At 38.2% G+C, this 18441-nt stretch overlaps 1 protein-coding gene across 3 annotated transcripts in view; it reads right to left on the bottom strand.

The window, feature by feature from the left end:
* Positions 1-17532, bottom strand: part of MTFR1 (mitochondrial fission regulator 1) — a 33100-nt gene extending 15568 nt beyond the window's left edge. For 2 of the 3 annotated variants that reach the window (XM_064480845.1, XM_064480844.1), the window contains exons 1-3: positions 17462-17532; positions 10046-10183; positions 3390-3488 (exon numbers count right to left, since the gene is read on the bottom strand). In XM_064480845.1, coding sequence (XP_064336915.1) covers positions 3390-3488; positions 10046-10108 — 162 coding nt within the window. In that variant the 5' untranslated portion in view covers positions 10109-10183; positions 17462-17532. The other variant, XM_031441558.2, reaches the window with a different exon arrangement.
* Between the last annotated feature and the right edge of the window lie 909 nt (positions 17533-18441).

Below are 18441 nucleotides of genomic sequence, written 5' to 3'. Positions count from 1 at the left end.
TTAATTATCCAAGATTCAATTATATTTCAAGAATTATACCAAAGTAATTTTAGGTAATTTTAAATATTCTGATAATGTACACTATAACTGAGGAAATTGATTCATCTAACAATTGTACAGAAGTTGAAATACTTAGAATAACATATAAGAGCAGCTAACTTTGTCCTCATGTGACTTTTCATAAAATAAACACACTGGTACTGGGAACTAAGATTCTCTCAGTTTCTTGCGAAGAAGGGTGTAAGAGTAAATATATTCAGTTTATTTTACCACCATTTGTTTACAGCCAAATGCAAAATATGTATTCTTAAAAGCAACATACTAAAATAGTAACTTCTAGCTTTTTCACTAACAGATTTCATTATTCCTCCTTTTCCACTAACTTCCGCCATAGTAAGAAACACTGAAGGCAGAATATCTCCATTTTGATACAGGGACATACAGTGACACCAAAAGGCTGAGCAGTGCACCTGTGTAAAGAACACCAACCAAATACTCTAGCTGAGACTCAGCCACTAAGCCACTTTTTAAAAAATAGAACATTTATGAAAGATTTCTACTTGTGACACACCTAGAATGGGGGGCGGGGAACGTAGGGGGAGAACAGGTAGAAGAAAAAGGACCAGAGAGACCAGAGGGAGGGAAATGTGTGTCTGTCTCTCAAAATCATCTAAGAAGGTAAGCGACAGTGTCCCCATGGAGAAACAAGTCTTTAAGACGTCAATTACTGAGAACGAAGAAAATGTCACAAACATTGGTTATTTACAGAGCTGGGCTTCAAATTACTAAGCCATGCTACCAAATTGATAAAATGTAATACTTGTATCATGGATTCAGTTATCCTTAACAGCCATTTTAGAGCTAAAAATCTCAAGAAACGGACATCACATACAGTACGATGTCACGTTAGCACATTCCAGATTATCAGACAGTAACTGGGGAGAGTGTTAGGTTTAACAGTGACTTGCGGTATGAATTCAGGTACTTATCCTCAAATGACTCAGACATCAAAGACCTCAACTGCATCTCCCAGCTCACGAGCTCCTGACACACGGGCCTTGTCTTAGTTCCTCAAACAATGACTTCAGTCTTGTCCAAGGACCTCTGCACATAGTGTTCTTTCTGCCCACAACAGCCCCACCATCACCTCCTTCCCTCTCCCCAGCTCTTTGCAGGGCTGGCTCTTTCTAATCATCAAATGTCATTCCTGCAGAGAGGTCTTCCTGGACCACTGTTACCAATAAAATCGCATGACTAGCACACTTCCATTATGCACGAATTATGTACCAGTTATTACACTCAGGACTTCACACGGATCATCCTGTCTAACCCTCACAAAGTAATGTGCCCATCCTGCTCATCATTTATATGTTACTCGCCTGCAGACACATGGGTCAGCTGATGACAGTGAAAAGATGGCGTGATTGAGAAAGAACATACTGAGGCTTAAGATTTCAGAGGTGAAACCGTGAGGGTGACAGAGTTGAGGTGTTGCCTATGAGAGTGGGTACTAGAAAAAGAATGGAAGTGAAAGTCAACAGGAGTAGAGGAAGTAAAGAAAATATGAGACCAAGTTTCAGATGAGCCCAAAAGACACTGAAATCACCCAGAACAACAAAGGACTGGTTTTTGACTACCTAACTCCTGCCTCATTCTCAAGTTTAATCTATATCGACTTCCATCTCTCAAATATGGCCCTATAGTGGTGTCTACCCTCCCTGGATCCAAGTGTGGTTCCCCGGTTCCAGACTTTCTATAGTAGTATTTACTCATGTTGTACTCTTATAGACAGTCCAAATACACTCCATATCAAACCCCCAAATAAGCCAGAGAAAACTGCAAAAATGAATTGTAATTTTATGACTCTAAACTGCATCCTTTCTATTTTTTGAAGACTACGTTTCTCATATTTCCAATAGATGTAGTTTAAAAAACAGAAGATAGAGGAATAATAGCAGATCTAAAATATCTAAGTGGCAGATAAAACACTCACTTTAATATTGATGTTGAATTTTAAAAGATGCAGCATGCTACAAAACTGCCTGGACATAAAAATCCCACTATAAACAAATGTCTTCTGTCTTCCACTACATTCTAAAGTGGGTCACCAACATTTCTCTTACCTTACTCCTCTCCTTATGTTACTCTTTTCAAATGCAGCTCCTATACTAAATCTAAAATTCTTATTCTGCTCAGACCCTTCTAAGTGACTAATAACACTGAGAAAGAGAATTCTTCCAAGGAAATAAACTTGGCTCCAGTACTCTGGCCCACTGACTGTCAAGGCAGATTTGGGTTGCTACCAGAAAATGCCAGATTATCTCCGTGTCCTTTCATATGTCTCTAGCTACATGAACACAAGTGCTGAAGCAAGTTCTCCTGCAAGGAGGTTAAGCAGACAGACAGACAAAAATAAAATTCTAATGGAACTGAGCAATCAGAAGAAAATTAGTAAGCCTTAGTTAATTAACACAATAGCTACTTGAAGGAAGCTGACAAATAAAGTAATCAGTGATTGGTGTCTTTAAGTGAATTCTCAGAAATTGTGCTTGAGCAAATTACTACCACAGGTTTCTGCATTTTGATTAAAAGAATAGTCCATCATTTGATAAAAATTACTTGGGCAAAGTTCTAACCTGTCAGTCTCTAGATGGGTGCACAAAGGTTTTGCAGGTCAATCTGCAAGCAGCACAACAGGGAACAACCTTGTTAGTCAATCTAAACAAACGCCAATTTCTACCACTCACTTAGGAACAGATTTTTTAATACGTACAAGGAGGAGGGATTTATAAATAAGACAATCCCTAATAAGCTCTCAGGGGCACTTGTGAGCTTCTGAATTGTGAGCTCAACATATCTTCCACATTTCACATGCTAATCTATTATTCAAAATTGGAATAGATACCTGCTGAACTTTATTTTCTTAAATGTTGAACTGAAAGGTTTTGTCACATTATTGCTGTAGAGAATTAATGAAAAACAAGAGCGAAGCTATGTGATATGTCTTAACCCTGTAACAGTAAGGAACAAAAACCCAAATCAAGAAAACAGGAATTTGTCTCCAAGCAAAGAGTTGAGCTGCTCCTGATCTGATGCTAGAAGAGAATGTTCAAGGTCACCTGGGAATTAGCAACTGCTTAGATTATTCCATGCGTCTAAACCGTCCTATATGTATTGTTAAGGATAAATGTCTTAAAGAGCTTAAATGATCACTTCACAGAGGAACTAAAATTAGAAAGACTTAACTGTGGTTTTGATCCTCTTTTATTTTACTGATAGTGACATCAGTAAGGGGGAGAGGTTCAAAAAGCACTTTTAAAGCTGTCTTGCATATTTATATTACTAATGTACATATTAACATAAAATTTGAAATATATAAAATACAGTACCTGAAACTGAACTCTTGGACACTGGATCAGAGATAAATTAGTACCAATTTTCCTTACAATACTTCGAGATGAACCATATGGCTTCCCAGACCAAAGTACCTGAGGAAGTAGGAAAAATCAGAAGTTTAATTATAAAACTTATAGAACCATTAATACAAGGCATTAGACAACTGACTGCACGACATGCTGACACATTAATTATGGGATCAGAATGCTTTAAATGTTACAGGAAATGAGCTGCTATTTCTCAAATAAGGTGTTGCTCAGTGGTAGAGTGTGTGCTTAGCATGCACGAGGTCCTGGGTTCAATTCCCAGTACCTCCATTAAGAAAAAAAAAATTAAAGAATATATATAGCAGGTTGTTATTAATGCAATGAAGTTAAATGTAAGACATTATATAAAAATGTAAAAGAATAACTAGTAATTGTAAAATAATACTACATTTGGGGTAAAATTTTCTATTTTCATTAGGTTTTCATACTGTTCTGCAAAGGAATCACTATTTTATTTTCTCTGCTATATTTTTAGTTTAAGAATTTTTTATACACATCAATTTTTTAAAACTATGAGTTACTTTTGTTACAGTCGACTTTCAAAACAAATGCAAAGTTAAAAGTTCAAAATCTCAATCTGTACCATGCAGGACGCTGCATTTTGTTTGCCACACAAGAAAGGCTGGCCAAGGGTGAGCAGGGGCCAAAAGCCAGCTGCACGACTTCTTCCTGTGAGGCCTTGTCTCAGGCAGAGATGCCTTCTCCTTAGTCACACAAAGGCATTAATGGGCTAGCGATGGCCCCAAGGAGCACAGCTTCTCAGAGGAAATCGTAATACACAGAGGACATTATGCTATGCTTAAAGCAAAAACAAACACAAACCTTAAAGCAAAAAGCAAACAAAAAACACAGAGTAGAATGTTAAATCATTACGAATTGTACCTTGAAACTTCTCCCCAAGTATATGATCTTTCCTTAAAGAGAAAAACTATCCATCTGTTTTGAATGCTATACCTGAAAGCCTGGACAGAAGAGGTAGAGAGAGGTGGTATGCTATTAAAAGCAATTAAAAAAAATGATACAAATATTTACTTAATTCATTAAACATTCAATTATATCCTAAAACTAAATTTATGGTGCCCAATCAGTTGGCATGTATTCTGAGCAATGGACATTGACCCCTTTTTAAAGTCACTCCATGCCCATTCTAATTTAAGGAATGGAATTACCCTATCATCAACAGTATGACCAAGCAATGTTATTGTAAACAGTGGTGGCTCCAATATGTAACCCTAACTAGACCTTTAGATCATTATAAAGCATGCACAACTTGTAAAATGAGCAGAGAGGCAATCTAACTTCTCAAGATTGTTAGCAATCAAATCCAATTTAAGGTTAACGGCATGAGTCACGGGGTATATATAATACCTCTGGCATCTGCCTCAGCTTTTATATAAATCTCATCATCAGTATATTCAAAGTTTTATTGACTATGACCTAGGAGAGTTCCAGAAAGTTCTATAACCTACACTGGCCACTATAACCAACAAAAAACGATAACTCTCTAGAAATGTAAAAGGATGGTATAGATTGGAAAATTGGTCACTGGAAAGTTAACAAGACATCAATATTGAAATATGAATATTAAACAAAGAATGTAAGGGGCAAAGTTACTGTGAAGCTTAGAAGAGAATCACCTGGAGTTGAGGAATGCAAATCACTCACACCAGTGACCAGACAGAGGATCATCATGTGAACAGTGTTATTAACACATGAGAACTAAGAGGAGGAAAATCATCTGACTAGAGGGAATCAGTCTTACTGATTCAACATAAGAGGCCAAGAAAAAATAAGAACAGGGCAAGTAATTCTAAAATAGACAGTATTTAAGCAAACTCTTTACCTTATACATACTAATAGGCATTGAAAACTTTTTAAAAAATATCCATAGGGCAATAGTAACTACACCACTCAACCACTTCTCTTCTCATGTCTTCTATTTAGCCACAAGTCAAATCTGCTCTATGACGCAGGAGTAGTAGAATGCTACTTATGCATCACAATGTGACAATTACATAATCGGAATCTTCCATCTCTCCAGTAAGCAAACATCTTAACTGCAGATGAAGAGGACAAAAAAGCTCACAAAGAAAAGTTTAGAAAGGACTTGCCAAGGTCAGGAACTAAGGTTTCTGCCAGCTTTTAACATTCCTCGCTAGGCATGCTTCAGGGCTAAGTTTCAACCATCATCTCCCCATCTGCTTAGTATCAGAAGGGAAGGATACCAGGTGCTTTCCACATGAGGAAGTGGCCCAAAGATTCAGCTATTACTGAGAAGGAGTATAAGTAGATTATTTAGGCTTCTTATACAAGTAAAAGAACAGATTGCTTTATGTGATTATTTTTTCAAGTATACACAGTAGACTAACTTAATGCTGTTCTGTCACTTGTGAACTGCATAGCATTGAGCACCAAAAAATATAAGCAAAGGTCTACATAAGCTAAGCACTGGGATATTTATAAAGAAGAGGAGCCATAACCTTTACTGGATTGTTGCAAAAGTAAAGTAAGGGGAAGGAGCAGCTAACTTCCAGGAACTCTAAAACTAGGTCTTCCTTCATTTTTTCTATTCAGCCCTCATGAAGGGGGAGAAATTATAAATGGCTGTGAAGAAATAATGAACAGATGGCATGAAAAGTCACCATCTGTGCACTGGGAGGCTGTATGGCCCAAGTACATCTCTTGCCCTGACTGGTGGCTGAACTATGTCTTGTCAGCACATTTGTTTGCAGAAGGAAAGACTTCCTCTAAAGATAAACTGTCATTAATATTTTTTCAGATGTAAGAGAGAGGGCAGGGAGAAAGCTGTCATTACTAGACAATTCGATTTCATTAAAAAACAAGACTTCAATTCCATTAAGAAATAATTAAATAACAGTCATTATTAAACAGAAAAACTTTGTTTTGCTTTATTTACAAGAACTACTGATAAATAATGTAATAATGAATCTGTGTGGTGGGGGGGTGTTTGCATGTCTGAATCTAGTAATAACAGTCCATGCATGACGTTTAGCAACAGAGTTTGAAATTGATGACAGTGAGGGAGGATGACAACAGGAAAGCAATTTGTTCTTCTCTAACAATGTGAAATTCTACTGTCAAAGTGCTGGAGTGTGTGGCTGGAATCTGAAGCTGTCATCTGTCTCAACATGATGACTGCACTCAGGCTTTATAGACTAGTTTAATCTATGTTTCTATTTGAGAGTCATCATTTAGCAGGAGGAAGTATAAACTTAATTCTAAAAAATGTATCTTTTTCAAGAAAAACTATGTAGTATTAACCCAAGGTTCTTGTTCTGAGGCTCACATCTCCCTGAAATTATATGCAACACTGTATGTATATACAAAAAAACTGTATGTACATACAACATTTTTCTGGGAAAAAGGCCCATACCATGAACAAATTTTCAGGGAGTCTAGGACAGGACCCAACAAAGTGTAAATTCTTAATTCTAAGGGAGCCAGGGAAAAATAAAAAGTGTGTCTTGAGGAGCAGGGGTAGAGATGGGAAGATGAAATTCTATAACAATTCTGAAATCCCCAAGTGAAGATAGCACTTCCCTCAGTTCTCTCCTTCCTCACTCTACGCTCCTAGCCACATTCACATTCTTTCTCCAAGGCACAAAACGAAAACAAGGGTACAATGCTTAAGTATTACTGGAAATATATTACTAACTCAGATCAGATATTTGCTATAACTTTCCAACATAAAATACTGAGATTAATCAGAATCACATTAGTTTCATATTATCCTTGCTTTCTCTAGTTTAAAAATATTTTTACTTAAGGACATAAATATAGTAATAACAGCCTGAGGGGAAAGTTTGGACAAATGTGAATAGAGCTGATATGAACAACACTGAAGTTCGGGGTGCCGACACCATGCTCCTTCCCCAACGAAAATCTGCACTTAACTCCCTTCCCCGGGGGTTCCATGTCTGCGAGTTCAACCAAACTCGACTGTGAAGTACTGTAGTATTTACTACTGAAACAAATCTACATATGAGTGAACCCAAGCAGTTCAAATCCATATTGTTCAAGGGTCGACAGTATATAGTTTTAAATACAAACAAATGTTGAGACAAAAAGGCAGGCAGTCAAAAGAAAACAAAGGCCACGGCAGCCTTCAGGCCTGGCTCTAAAAGTAGGCTCTCCCGTTTCCTGCCTGTGTAATGTTGGCAAAGTAAGGATCCCTCTGCTTCCCTTTCCTCATCTGTAAAAATGGGGACAGCATCTACTTCATGAGCCTATGAACATCAGATGAGTAATTTACATATAATGTCTTTAATAAATACTGCCTTCTTTGCCTTCTATTATAAGAGGTAGCAAAGTACACTAAAAAAAGGAAGGATTTTGGAGTCAGAATTGGATTCATATTACAGCTCTGCCACACATTAGTCGGGTAACTTCAGACAAGTCAGTTAAACAGTCTGAACCTCAGATCCCTCACCTGTGTTAAAAAAAAGGTTGCTCGAGTGAACATACACGTACGTTAAAGAACTGGGCATAGGAAGCCCATCCACGGTAGCTATTACAGGGGTGCTGTAAATAAAATATACAGTATAGTGAAATACAGAGAGCCAACAATCATCACCAGTTGCCCTAATGGCAAAAAACAAAACCCTCATCTCAAAACCTGCACTTTTAAAAAATCAGATAAAATATGTAAAGGATGAAGACAGTTTCTACCCTTGAATACATTCAAAGTATCAAGTTCGTTTATATGTCAAACCAGTGAGGAAAATATGTATTTAGCATTGAAAAGTGGAGCTAAAATTTTTATTTTCACATACCCAAAGGTAAAATGTTGGTAGACTACATCCCCCCTTTTATTCTTAGGTAGCAGGCTAAGAGCTCCTGGAAACTAAGACAGAAAAGAACTCTAAAGGTTTAAACTGCTTCTTGTTAGAAGAAAACTTATTTTTATATGGATTTTCAGTGAATGGATTAAAGTTGATAACTCTACGTTACATTGAAAAAATGATCTTCCCATCAGTTATTAGTAGAAAGGGCCCTCAGCTGTGATCACAATATCGGGAACAGGTTAATGCTGTTTCACACGGACCATTCTTTGGTGAATATCACGTTTCACAGCTCAAAAACGAACAAAGCTGAATAAGTAAACTAAGCTAAATAAAGTGTGTTATCCGTTCCTGAAACAAAATTCTGCCCTTTGGCCTCAATCAGCTCTGGTCACCTTTGCCGGACTTGGGGCGGGGGCAGGGGAATGACAGAGCAAAGCCACAGGAAAGTGAGTGTCACTGAATGTGCCCACACCACACACACGCCACCGTGCTGAGTATTTCACACACTATCTGTAACCCACAGGCTCACTCAGCAGCAGTTCTTTCTGTCTGTCATTTGTAAACGAAGAAAGTAACTGGCAGCAATAAATTTAAGACCCAAGTTTGTCTGAATCCAAGACCTACAATCTTTCCACTAAACTATACTTCTTACCAAAATTGCAAATAAATAGGAATCATAAATTGTAAAGCTTCACTTTGGGGGGATCATCAGCAACAAAAGCTTCCTGTGTTTCTGAAAGGAAAAGAAATTATTCTGCTGTCAGTACTGAAATGTTAATCCACCCTGTGCAGCCAAGTGGTGGCAAGTAACAAATGAGAAGGGCGGCAGAGCTGCGTTAAGTGAAGCTCAAATCATGGGAAGATGTAACCGAAAAAGATGAAAATACTATTAAGCTTACAGATTATTTTCCCATTGTTTATCCTCAAATATAAAAATCTCAAAACTATGCAACTATAAAAAAGGGTAATTTTATTCGGTTCTTTGCTTTTTATCTCCAAAGAAAATAAATGTTACTTGGGGGGGGGTAGTGGGGTTAAAAGTTCAAACTTCTCTTAGCAAGATATGAAGAAACACAAAATAAAAACAAAAAAGTAGAAGTAGTGCATTAAAAAGTATACCTATATTCAAATTATGTAACCTGCCTATATCTTTAATGTATAAAACTTAATTCAGTGTGTCACTGATAACAAATTTCACAGAATTTGAAAGTGAAAAACAAATACTCCACAAAGTATGCCTGGCACAATTAATACTCCACCTTTACACTGGACCTGAAAAACAAGTATGTATCAGGAGAAAATATCTTTTAAAATGTCAAGATTAGAACAAACATCTTTGGCATAGAATAACCATATGATACCAATTTTTCCCTTTGTATCTATAGTTGTTGTATTTTAGGAGACATGACTTACCTTTTACTTTAAACAGCTATATGATAAACCACATTTTAACAGCATTCAATATTAATAGTTCTACAACATTCAGAGTTGTCAAGTATTAGTCAAACATTTCATTCAATGATCTCTACATATATTTAAGCCTCTTCCTCACTAATAAGAAATGCATTGCTTTTAACAGTCACATGAATACTGGTTAAATTTTCAGCGTAACCCAGAAAGTTACTCCCTCAATTAGCATGCTGGGTAAAGATTCACTTCCATGATTTAAATAGTAAGCAAATTAAAAAGTACATAAACACATTGAATTAAAAAATGTTAGCCATATATAGATTCACTTCACTTTCTCAAAAAAAATTCTTAATGTCTGGATTTTAAAAATAAATTTTGAGCACTCACCGATTGCATGCTTCCAACCTGTTGAAAAACCATCCTAATTAGGCGTTTAATCCAGCCAAGCATTTAGATGGCAGTCTTTCCAAATCTGCATTTCAAGTACTGCAGGCATACATAGCAGCACATGGTCCATAAAGCACACTGAAATTTTAAAATGCAAATACTAAAGTGAAATAATTATTACTTAGAATCCCTACTGTCTGCAACACATCTCACAAAGTAAGCCCAGTCTACAACATCTTAAACCTTTGTGTGTATAAATTTACCTAAGAAAAAACAAATTTTGCTCGTGATCTGCTTTAAGTAAACTAATAATATTTTTTTTTTTAGCATTTCTTTTCCAGGCAGGGTTCTAAGTGGAAGCAAAAAAACCTACTGTGGTTGATTTATTTTTGGAAAGACACCTAGCAGATAACAATCTCAGTAGAACCTGACTTATAAGCTACACAGCCAGGAAAAACATCCCAAATGGCAGCAGAACTGGTCTGGGAAGACATCACGGCAACTGCTTCTACCACCCCAGACAGGACAGAATCTACCAGTTCCCACTTTTCTAGCTCATTGGCTCCTGGGTTGCTGTCCATACTGCCAGCTTTTGCTTGGCCAAATCTACCTGGCTATAGGTACAAGGAGATTCTGCCTCCCACAAAATCAATCCAGAAATATAAACCAGGAATTCAGATGCTATAAGGTCAAAAATAAAAAGTCCTCTCACACTCACTGGCACTCTAACCCCTGCCACTCACCCTCCTCCCCTGCCCATCAATATACTGTTTATCTGATACAATCATTAACTGATACGGCATAAGCCAGTTTACTGGAAATGTTGGTCTCCAACATGACAAGAAGCTTGCACCAGACTATAAATCAATGTCAAGGAAGGCTTAAAAAAAAAAAGGCAGTGTACTTAATGACATATTTGATTTACATTCTGATGTAAGCTCATTTCGTTGTGAACTAGAAATAAAGCTTGGGGTCTACACTTTGAGAACTTGATGAACAATTACAAAGAATGGCAGGGTAGGGGGCAGAATAAAAGTGCCACAAATATGCCAGACATGGGGTGAAACATGAACAAGAAAAGAGCCCAGCCCTACTGACAGATGAAAGTGTGTAATGGAAGAGTTCTAAGTACTCTTAAGAACTCTAAGAACACATAATCTACTGATAACTAAGAAACGGTCATGACTAAAATGTACCTGTCTCACCAAAGTTTTAATGTTACCAACATCTATTACTGCCTATAAGAATGAATACTGAGAGTAAATGTGAATAAAAAGTGCAAAGGGCTAAAAACAACATCAAAGCTGGAAATGACTGACAAAAAAAGTGGTCAGAGAAAAAGGATGGTTTTATGTAGGATCTGAAAATGTATCACTTTTTAAAAAATTGAGGTATTTTACACAGAAAATTTTAAGTGTCCAGCTTGATGAATTTTTATGTATTTATAAACCTGCATAACCTCAAGATATAAAGGTCAAGATATAAAACACTTCCAGAACCCCAAAAGCTCCCTTGGGCCTCTACCCAGTCGATATCCATGCCTCACCTATCTAACCACAATTCTAACTTTTACAGCATATCACTTTTGCATGCTATATGTACTCTTTTGTGTCTGACTTCTTTCAATATTTATTACACATCTTCTGTGAGTCACATTTCTTTTTCACTGCTGTGTAGTATTCTGTTGTGGTACTATACCATAATTCGCTTAGCTTATTTCCACTTTCTAGCTACTACCAAAAAAAAAGCAGCTGAAAAAATTCATGCACATAAAATAGCAAGGTACACATGAGAACAAATTTCCTTTGAGTATATACCCAGGAGTAAAACTGCTACATCATAAGGTATACAGAGATAGACATGTAGCTGTACCTTTAATAGAAACCAACACTTTTCTGAGGTGGTTGTACCAATTACACTCCCACAAGCAAGTAAATAAAAAGAGCGCCAACTGTTCTACAATCCTTGGTATCGTCAATGGTCAATACTTGGTATTGTAGGTCTTTTTAATTTTAGCAATTTTAGTGGGTTCTTCACATATTTGGGGGAGCATTTTGATATGTTCTTTTTCTTAATTTCTGGTTTTTGTTTGGGGGGGGTAATTAGTCTTATTTACTTATTTTTAACGAAGGTACTGGGGATTGAACCCAGGACCTCGTGCATGCTGAGCATGCACTCTACCACTGAGCTATACCCTCCCTCCTGATATGTTCTTTTTGTGAAGTGTCTTTTGCTCATTTTTTAAGTGGATGGTTTTTAAAAGATATTTTTAAAAATTACTCTTGCCAGGAAGAGAGTCTGTGGCTTGAGATAAAGATGAGGGAGCACTGGCTTAGAAAAAGGAGATGAAACCTAAGTAAGAGTGGACGGGCCAACTCACACTGGGTAAGAAGCCAGGATAGAAACCTCAGAAACTTCTTGTTGCAAACAAGACGCAAAAGAAAAATAAGGACCGTGAAGTAGAAAACAAAAACGTATTCAATTTAAAGTTACTGTCAAAAAAGACAGGAAAAAAAAGTTACTGTCCTTTATTTTGAAAATATGTCCTTCTTACCTTTTTGGTGTGAAAATGGCTTTTTTTAAAAGATGTGGGGACAGTAGATGAATTTTTTTTTAATGTTTACTTATAATAAAATGTTGTCAACTCTACGGCAACATCCTATCCTGCTTTCTGGAAATTAAACTTGAAACTCAAGTCTAGTGACAACTTCTATAATTCACAGCAGTCTGGCTAAGACTTTAATTCAGAAGACTTTACCACACTATAAAACAATGACATAGTATTCGACCTATGGGTACAATTTACTGGTAATAACTTAGAATATCCTATACTATTCATGCAAAATTAAGTACACTGATACATTCCCAGTACCCAGCACAGAGTCTGACATGTAGTAAGTTTAATTTTTTTCAGTCCACAAAATGAATAAATCTCATGACCTGTACTACATCTCCCAACAACAACAGAACTGTTTAGATAAGAAGTCTAAGAACACAAGCTAATTAAAATTTGATGAAAATTCTTGTGAGTTAATGGGTTTTAGATATGAACCGAACTTCTGAAGGACATTTTCTGTAACGTTTTTTAGAGGTTAACCTTCTGTCTGATATAAACGAGCTTAGAGGTAGACTTACGTTTCTGTTTGAACTAAAGGTGTGCCATTTTCACGTGAGGATCTCTGAACTATAACCCTACTGTCAATGACATAGGAATTGTCTCCTTACAGTGTCATTTTAAGCATTCCCATGCAAATGAATTAAGTATTCTGGCATCAATTTTAAAAGACTGTTTTGAAAAGACTGCTCAAATATCTTGAGTGATCCCGGACATACGTAGAAACAAACACACAACCACTTGGAAGTCAGTAATACTTTTCACTAACTAAAAGTGCTTCCTTAGGCCAAACTAAATGATGAAAATTCAATATAAAGGTGATTTTGATAAGCTGTGTAATAATTACTGTTCCCTGCATATTAGGTGTATAAAAACTGCCTTATGGAATAACTCAGTAAATCACTCCTTTGTAAGTAAAGATGTTTAGTTTTTAAAAGCCAGTAAGGGTAAAAAGAAGTTGCTTCAGGTCAAGATGGCAGAGTAGAGAGACTCACAGCTCACCGTCTCCCACAAACAAACCAAGAATTACATCTACAAAAGCCAGCAAGGGTATTTACTGAAGCATTAGCTTTAAAAGATAAAATCTAGAGGCAAACTAAATGTCCTTCAATAAGGAAATAGTTAAAATAAATTTAACATACCCATTCTAAGTTTATGGCCATTAAAACAAAAAGGTATACATGAAAGGATTTCATGATAAAAATCTAAATGAAAAAAATATATACGATTGTTTTTTAAAAAATAAAGCACAGAAAAAATGGTGAAATAGATATTTTAGGTACACACAAACACACAAGAAAAGATCTTAAAAGATAACATTGGCTGTGTCTGAGGCCAGGTGATGGAATTCTCCACTTTCCCTTTATTTTTACGCACTTCTGTATCATTACATGATTAGATTACAGTGTCATTTTTTTTTCTTGCTTATCTAAATTGTATAATTTGTATCAATAGCACATAATAAACATATAAAAGAACAGATGAACAGCAGAGCAGTAGCTAACATTTCAAAAAGCAGTGATACAGTAATAATACTCATCACCAAGAATGCCCAAGAAAACAGCTGGAAACTGAAGTTTACCAGCACTTCAGAACCTACTGCACCACTGTACCACACTGTACCACGCTGTCTTTTCCTCTCTTTTTCAGATTTTTTTTTTCATTCCTTTCCTTAACATCCATAAATTCACCTGTTACCCATATCTATTTCTTTTATATTCACCAAGTCAATTCCCTAATCTCTTTACATCTCAGGTGAGGCCATTTTTGACACAGCCGGCTCACTATCTTCCTATGAGATATGGCTACAATCATGTCACTTCTTTGCTCAAGTTCAAACACCTGAAACTTGGCACTCAAGTTCCTTCATGTATGAGTCTAACATTATTTCTAGACTTCTGAATTACTTCCCTACAGTAGGAATCCTAACAATTTAACAGGTCTTCTCTACTGTCCTCTGAATAACCCATCTGTCTCTTTCTAGTCCTTGCCTAACACTATTTGGATGAAGAGACTCACTTAGAGTAGTGTAAGATTGGGATTATATATAGATTAAAATATCCACATGCACCCCAATGTTCATAGCAGCACTATTTACTTCTTTTTTTTTTAACATTTTTTATTGATTTATAATCAGTTTACAATGTTGTGTCAAATTCCAGTGTAGAGCACAATTTTTCAGTCATACATGAACATATATATATTCACTGTCACATTTTTTCCTTTGTGAGCTACCATAAGATCTTGTGTATACTTCCCTGTGCTATACAGTATAATCTTGTTTATCTATTCTACAATTTTGAAATCCCGTCTATCCCTTCCCACCCTCTGCCCCCTTGGCAAGCACAAGTTTGTATTCTATGTCTATGAGTCTATTTCTGTTTTGTATTTATGCTTTTGTTTTTGTTTTTTAGATTCCACATATGAGCGATCTCATAGGGTATTTTTCTTTCTCTTTCTGGCTTACCTCACTTAGAATGACATTCTCCATGTGCATCCATGTTGCTGCAAGTGGCGTTATATTGTCAGTTTTTATGGCTGGATAGTATTCCATTGTATAAATATACCACATCTTCTTTATCCAGTCATCCGTTGATGGACATTTAGGCTGTTTCCATGTCTTGGCTATTATAAATAGAGCAGCACTATTTACTTCTATAGCCAAGATATGGAAGCAACCTAATGTCCATCAACAGATGAATGGATAAAGAATATGTGGTATATATACACAATGGAAGACTATTCAGTCATAAAAAAGAATGAAATGCCATTTGCAGTAACATGGATGGACCTAGAGATTATCATTCTAAGTAAATCAGACAGAGAAGAAAATATCATATGATACCACTTTATGTGAGATCTAAAATATGATACAAATTAACTTAGTTACAAAACAGAAGCAGATTCACAGACATAGAAAACAAATTTATGGTTGACAAAGGGGAAGGGAGGAGGAATAAATTAGGAGTTTGGGATTAGTAGATATAAACTACTATATTTAAAACAGATGAAAAAACAAGGTCCTACTGTATAGCACAGGGAACTATATTCAATAACTTGTAACAACCTATAATGGAAAAGATTATCACAGAAACTAACATAACATTGTAAATTAACTATACTTCAAAATAAAAACAACAAAAAAACCAGATTAAAGTATCCAGTATAAATAGCCAGTATATGCTAAGTGCTAGAAGAGACTATTCACTGATGTATGTATATTTTTCCCTTTTCCTTCCCCTCTTAACTAGCCTAGCCATATTCTATAGAATTAAAATTTTTTTATTGTATTTATTGAACTACACTTATATATTTTGCTCGGAACTTCAGATTCAACTGTATTAACCTTTTATTTTCCAGCAAACAAAAATACCTTACTATTGTACTCACAAAAACCTAGGGGTTTTTTTCCCCCTCATCATGGATTTGAAGCTCAACAGAACTGTCTACCGCAGTTACATGTACTCCACAATTCCTGGGACATTCAGTTATGGCTAAAAGAGCAAAAACTCTGCAGTGATCAGGGTTAGCATCCTAAATCCCAGTCCCCTACCCCTTACATCAGTGTGACCTCAGGCAAATTGCTTAACCTCTCTTAACTTCTTTTTCCCATCATCTGTAAAACGGGATAATACCTACTTCACATAGCAGTTATACAAGTTAAATGAACTAACAGGTGGAAACAATTTCACAGTGCTTCATACATACCAAGAACTCGGTAAGTACAAATTATCAATATTATTACTACTCAAAAGCAGTCAAGCTACTGCCAAGACGAGATTATCTGGTACCTTTGTTTTCAGTCATTTTGAAAACCTGAGCACCAGGCAATTAAACTGCGGGGAATTGCCCACAGTCTTGGAGAGCAAACTAAATTGGCGCTCTCTACGCCTTCAAGTGTGCCTTATTTTACTCAACTCAAAACGACTGGTAAAGAAGCGTGATTACTGATCATGAGAAATTCGTAGAAACATGAAAAAGAGATGATATACCTCGGCGATACTTCAAAATAACCCGGGGAACGGGAGCAAGGCTGACCATTCATTGATAATTGCTGAAACTGGGTGATGGGTACACCGAGTTCTTTATACTATCCTCTCGACCTCTGGAGAATCTGAAGATTCCCATAATAAAACGTATTTTCCAATGGCCAAAGGTCAATTTTTTTTCCTTTGGGGCTTAATGCAAATCTTGGTCCTGGTCAGGAAGACACAGTGGCAAGTTTCGCGAGGCGAAAGGTGGAAACAGTAACGCAAGCCAGCTGAGGCTGGTGACACCTCCCAGGAGGCCCGGTCGGTGCGCCCCTCCCTTCCCGCGGCCCCGGGGCCTGGCCGGGAAGTGCACCGCGGAGAACGGACCGCCGAGTCCTGGGAAAGAGCAACACCCAAACGAACCGCCGCAAAGGGCCTCCCTGGGACCGCCGCCCGGCCGCCAGCGCGCGAACTGCGGGCTCCGGACCATCGATCGAAGGCCGGGGGGAGGCGGGGGGGCAGCGGTGGGGTGAATAGGTGGGTGGGTGAGCCCGTTTTCCGGGAGGGTCGGCCGAATTCCCTCCGCCCCGACAAGCTCCAGCCCCACCCGGGCTCTCAGCCACCCCGGCTGCCCGAGAACATCTCCGCTTCCCTTCAGCCGCGGCGCAGACACCCAACCGGCCCGCGGAGCCCGCCGCCCTCCCCGCCAGCCTGCCCCCGGCTCCTTCAGCTCCTACCCTGACAGTCGCCAGGGCTTCCCACAGCCGTCAGGCCCCGGGGCGCCTCCTCGCCCCCGCCAACCGCTCTCCAGAGTCCCTAGCCCCACTTTACCTCGGCCGCGCGGCAGCTAGGCGCCTTCTTCAGCACCTCGGGTTTCGCTGTCCCGGGGCGTTGCTGCCAATCTCCCAACCTCCGCCCCGAACCGGGGCCAGACAGCCCAATCAGCGGCTTCCTCCGGCCGAGAGGCGGGCACAGAGAGCCGGGAGCGGAAGGCGAGGTGGCCGCCGGACTTGCAGGCGGCCGCCTTTAGCCGTGCTCGCATGCGCAGGACGCGGCTAGGGGCGTGCGTTTTCCCCGTGGACCTCACTTTTTGTCTTCGCTTCTCTGCCCTGGAAAGTGATTTGTAAACCTCAAACTTTACATGTGTAGGAAGGCCCAAATTCTGAGTGTATCCGCGAGTGCGTATTACCTTGGAAGAAGCTGATGACTCTTAAGCCCTTGTTAAGCTAACATACGTTGGGCCCTTTCATCTCGCGCTTAGGGGCTTGGGTTCACCTGGCCTATCTCCTGCCTATGCAGACAGACTTCATATCCCGGGTGTGTCCGTCTTTAGCGGGAGTGAGGATGTGGGTTTGTACAAAGTGCCTGATGGATGAGGATTTTACTAAGTCTTCAGTTCCAGCATCTGTTTAGCCTGATTCATTGGGACGTGATTTTTAAGAGTTGAATATCCTAGGACATGGGATTTCAAATAATTGTCATGAAAATACATTTATAGGTAACAGTATATTAAGCATGGTAACGTGTGTAGGACTGATTAAATATTCATATGTAGACTGAGAAACCTGTATTTCTGGATACCCTTTCAAGAGGCGGTTGCTGATTGGCTGTTTCTCTTACCCTCCCATTGTAGTTGATCCCAGAGGTCAATCAGCAGCCCTCGGACTCTGATGTTTTTATCCTGGGTGCCCAGTCTATTCCTGGCGAGGGCTTCCCTCCTTCAGCAAAAGCATTAATTCATTTACTCAACAAGGGCTTGTTGGTGGCCCACTATGACAGTACAAAGAATTTAAAAAGTTTGAACCACGCCC

Source organism: Camelus dromedarius, chromosome 30, assembly GCF_036321535.1.
Source record: "Camelus dromedarius isolate mCamDro1 chromosome 30, mCamDro1.pat, whole genome shotgun sequence".
NCBI lineage: Eukaryota > Metazoa > Chordata > Mammalia > Artiodactyla > Camelidae > Camelus > Camelus dromedarius.
Note: the sequence above shows the minus strand (reverse complement) of the source record. Positions and strands in the feature narration are given on the sequence as shown.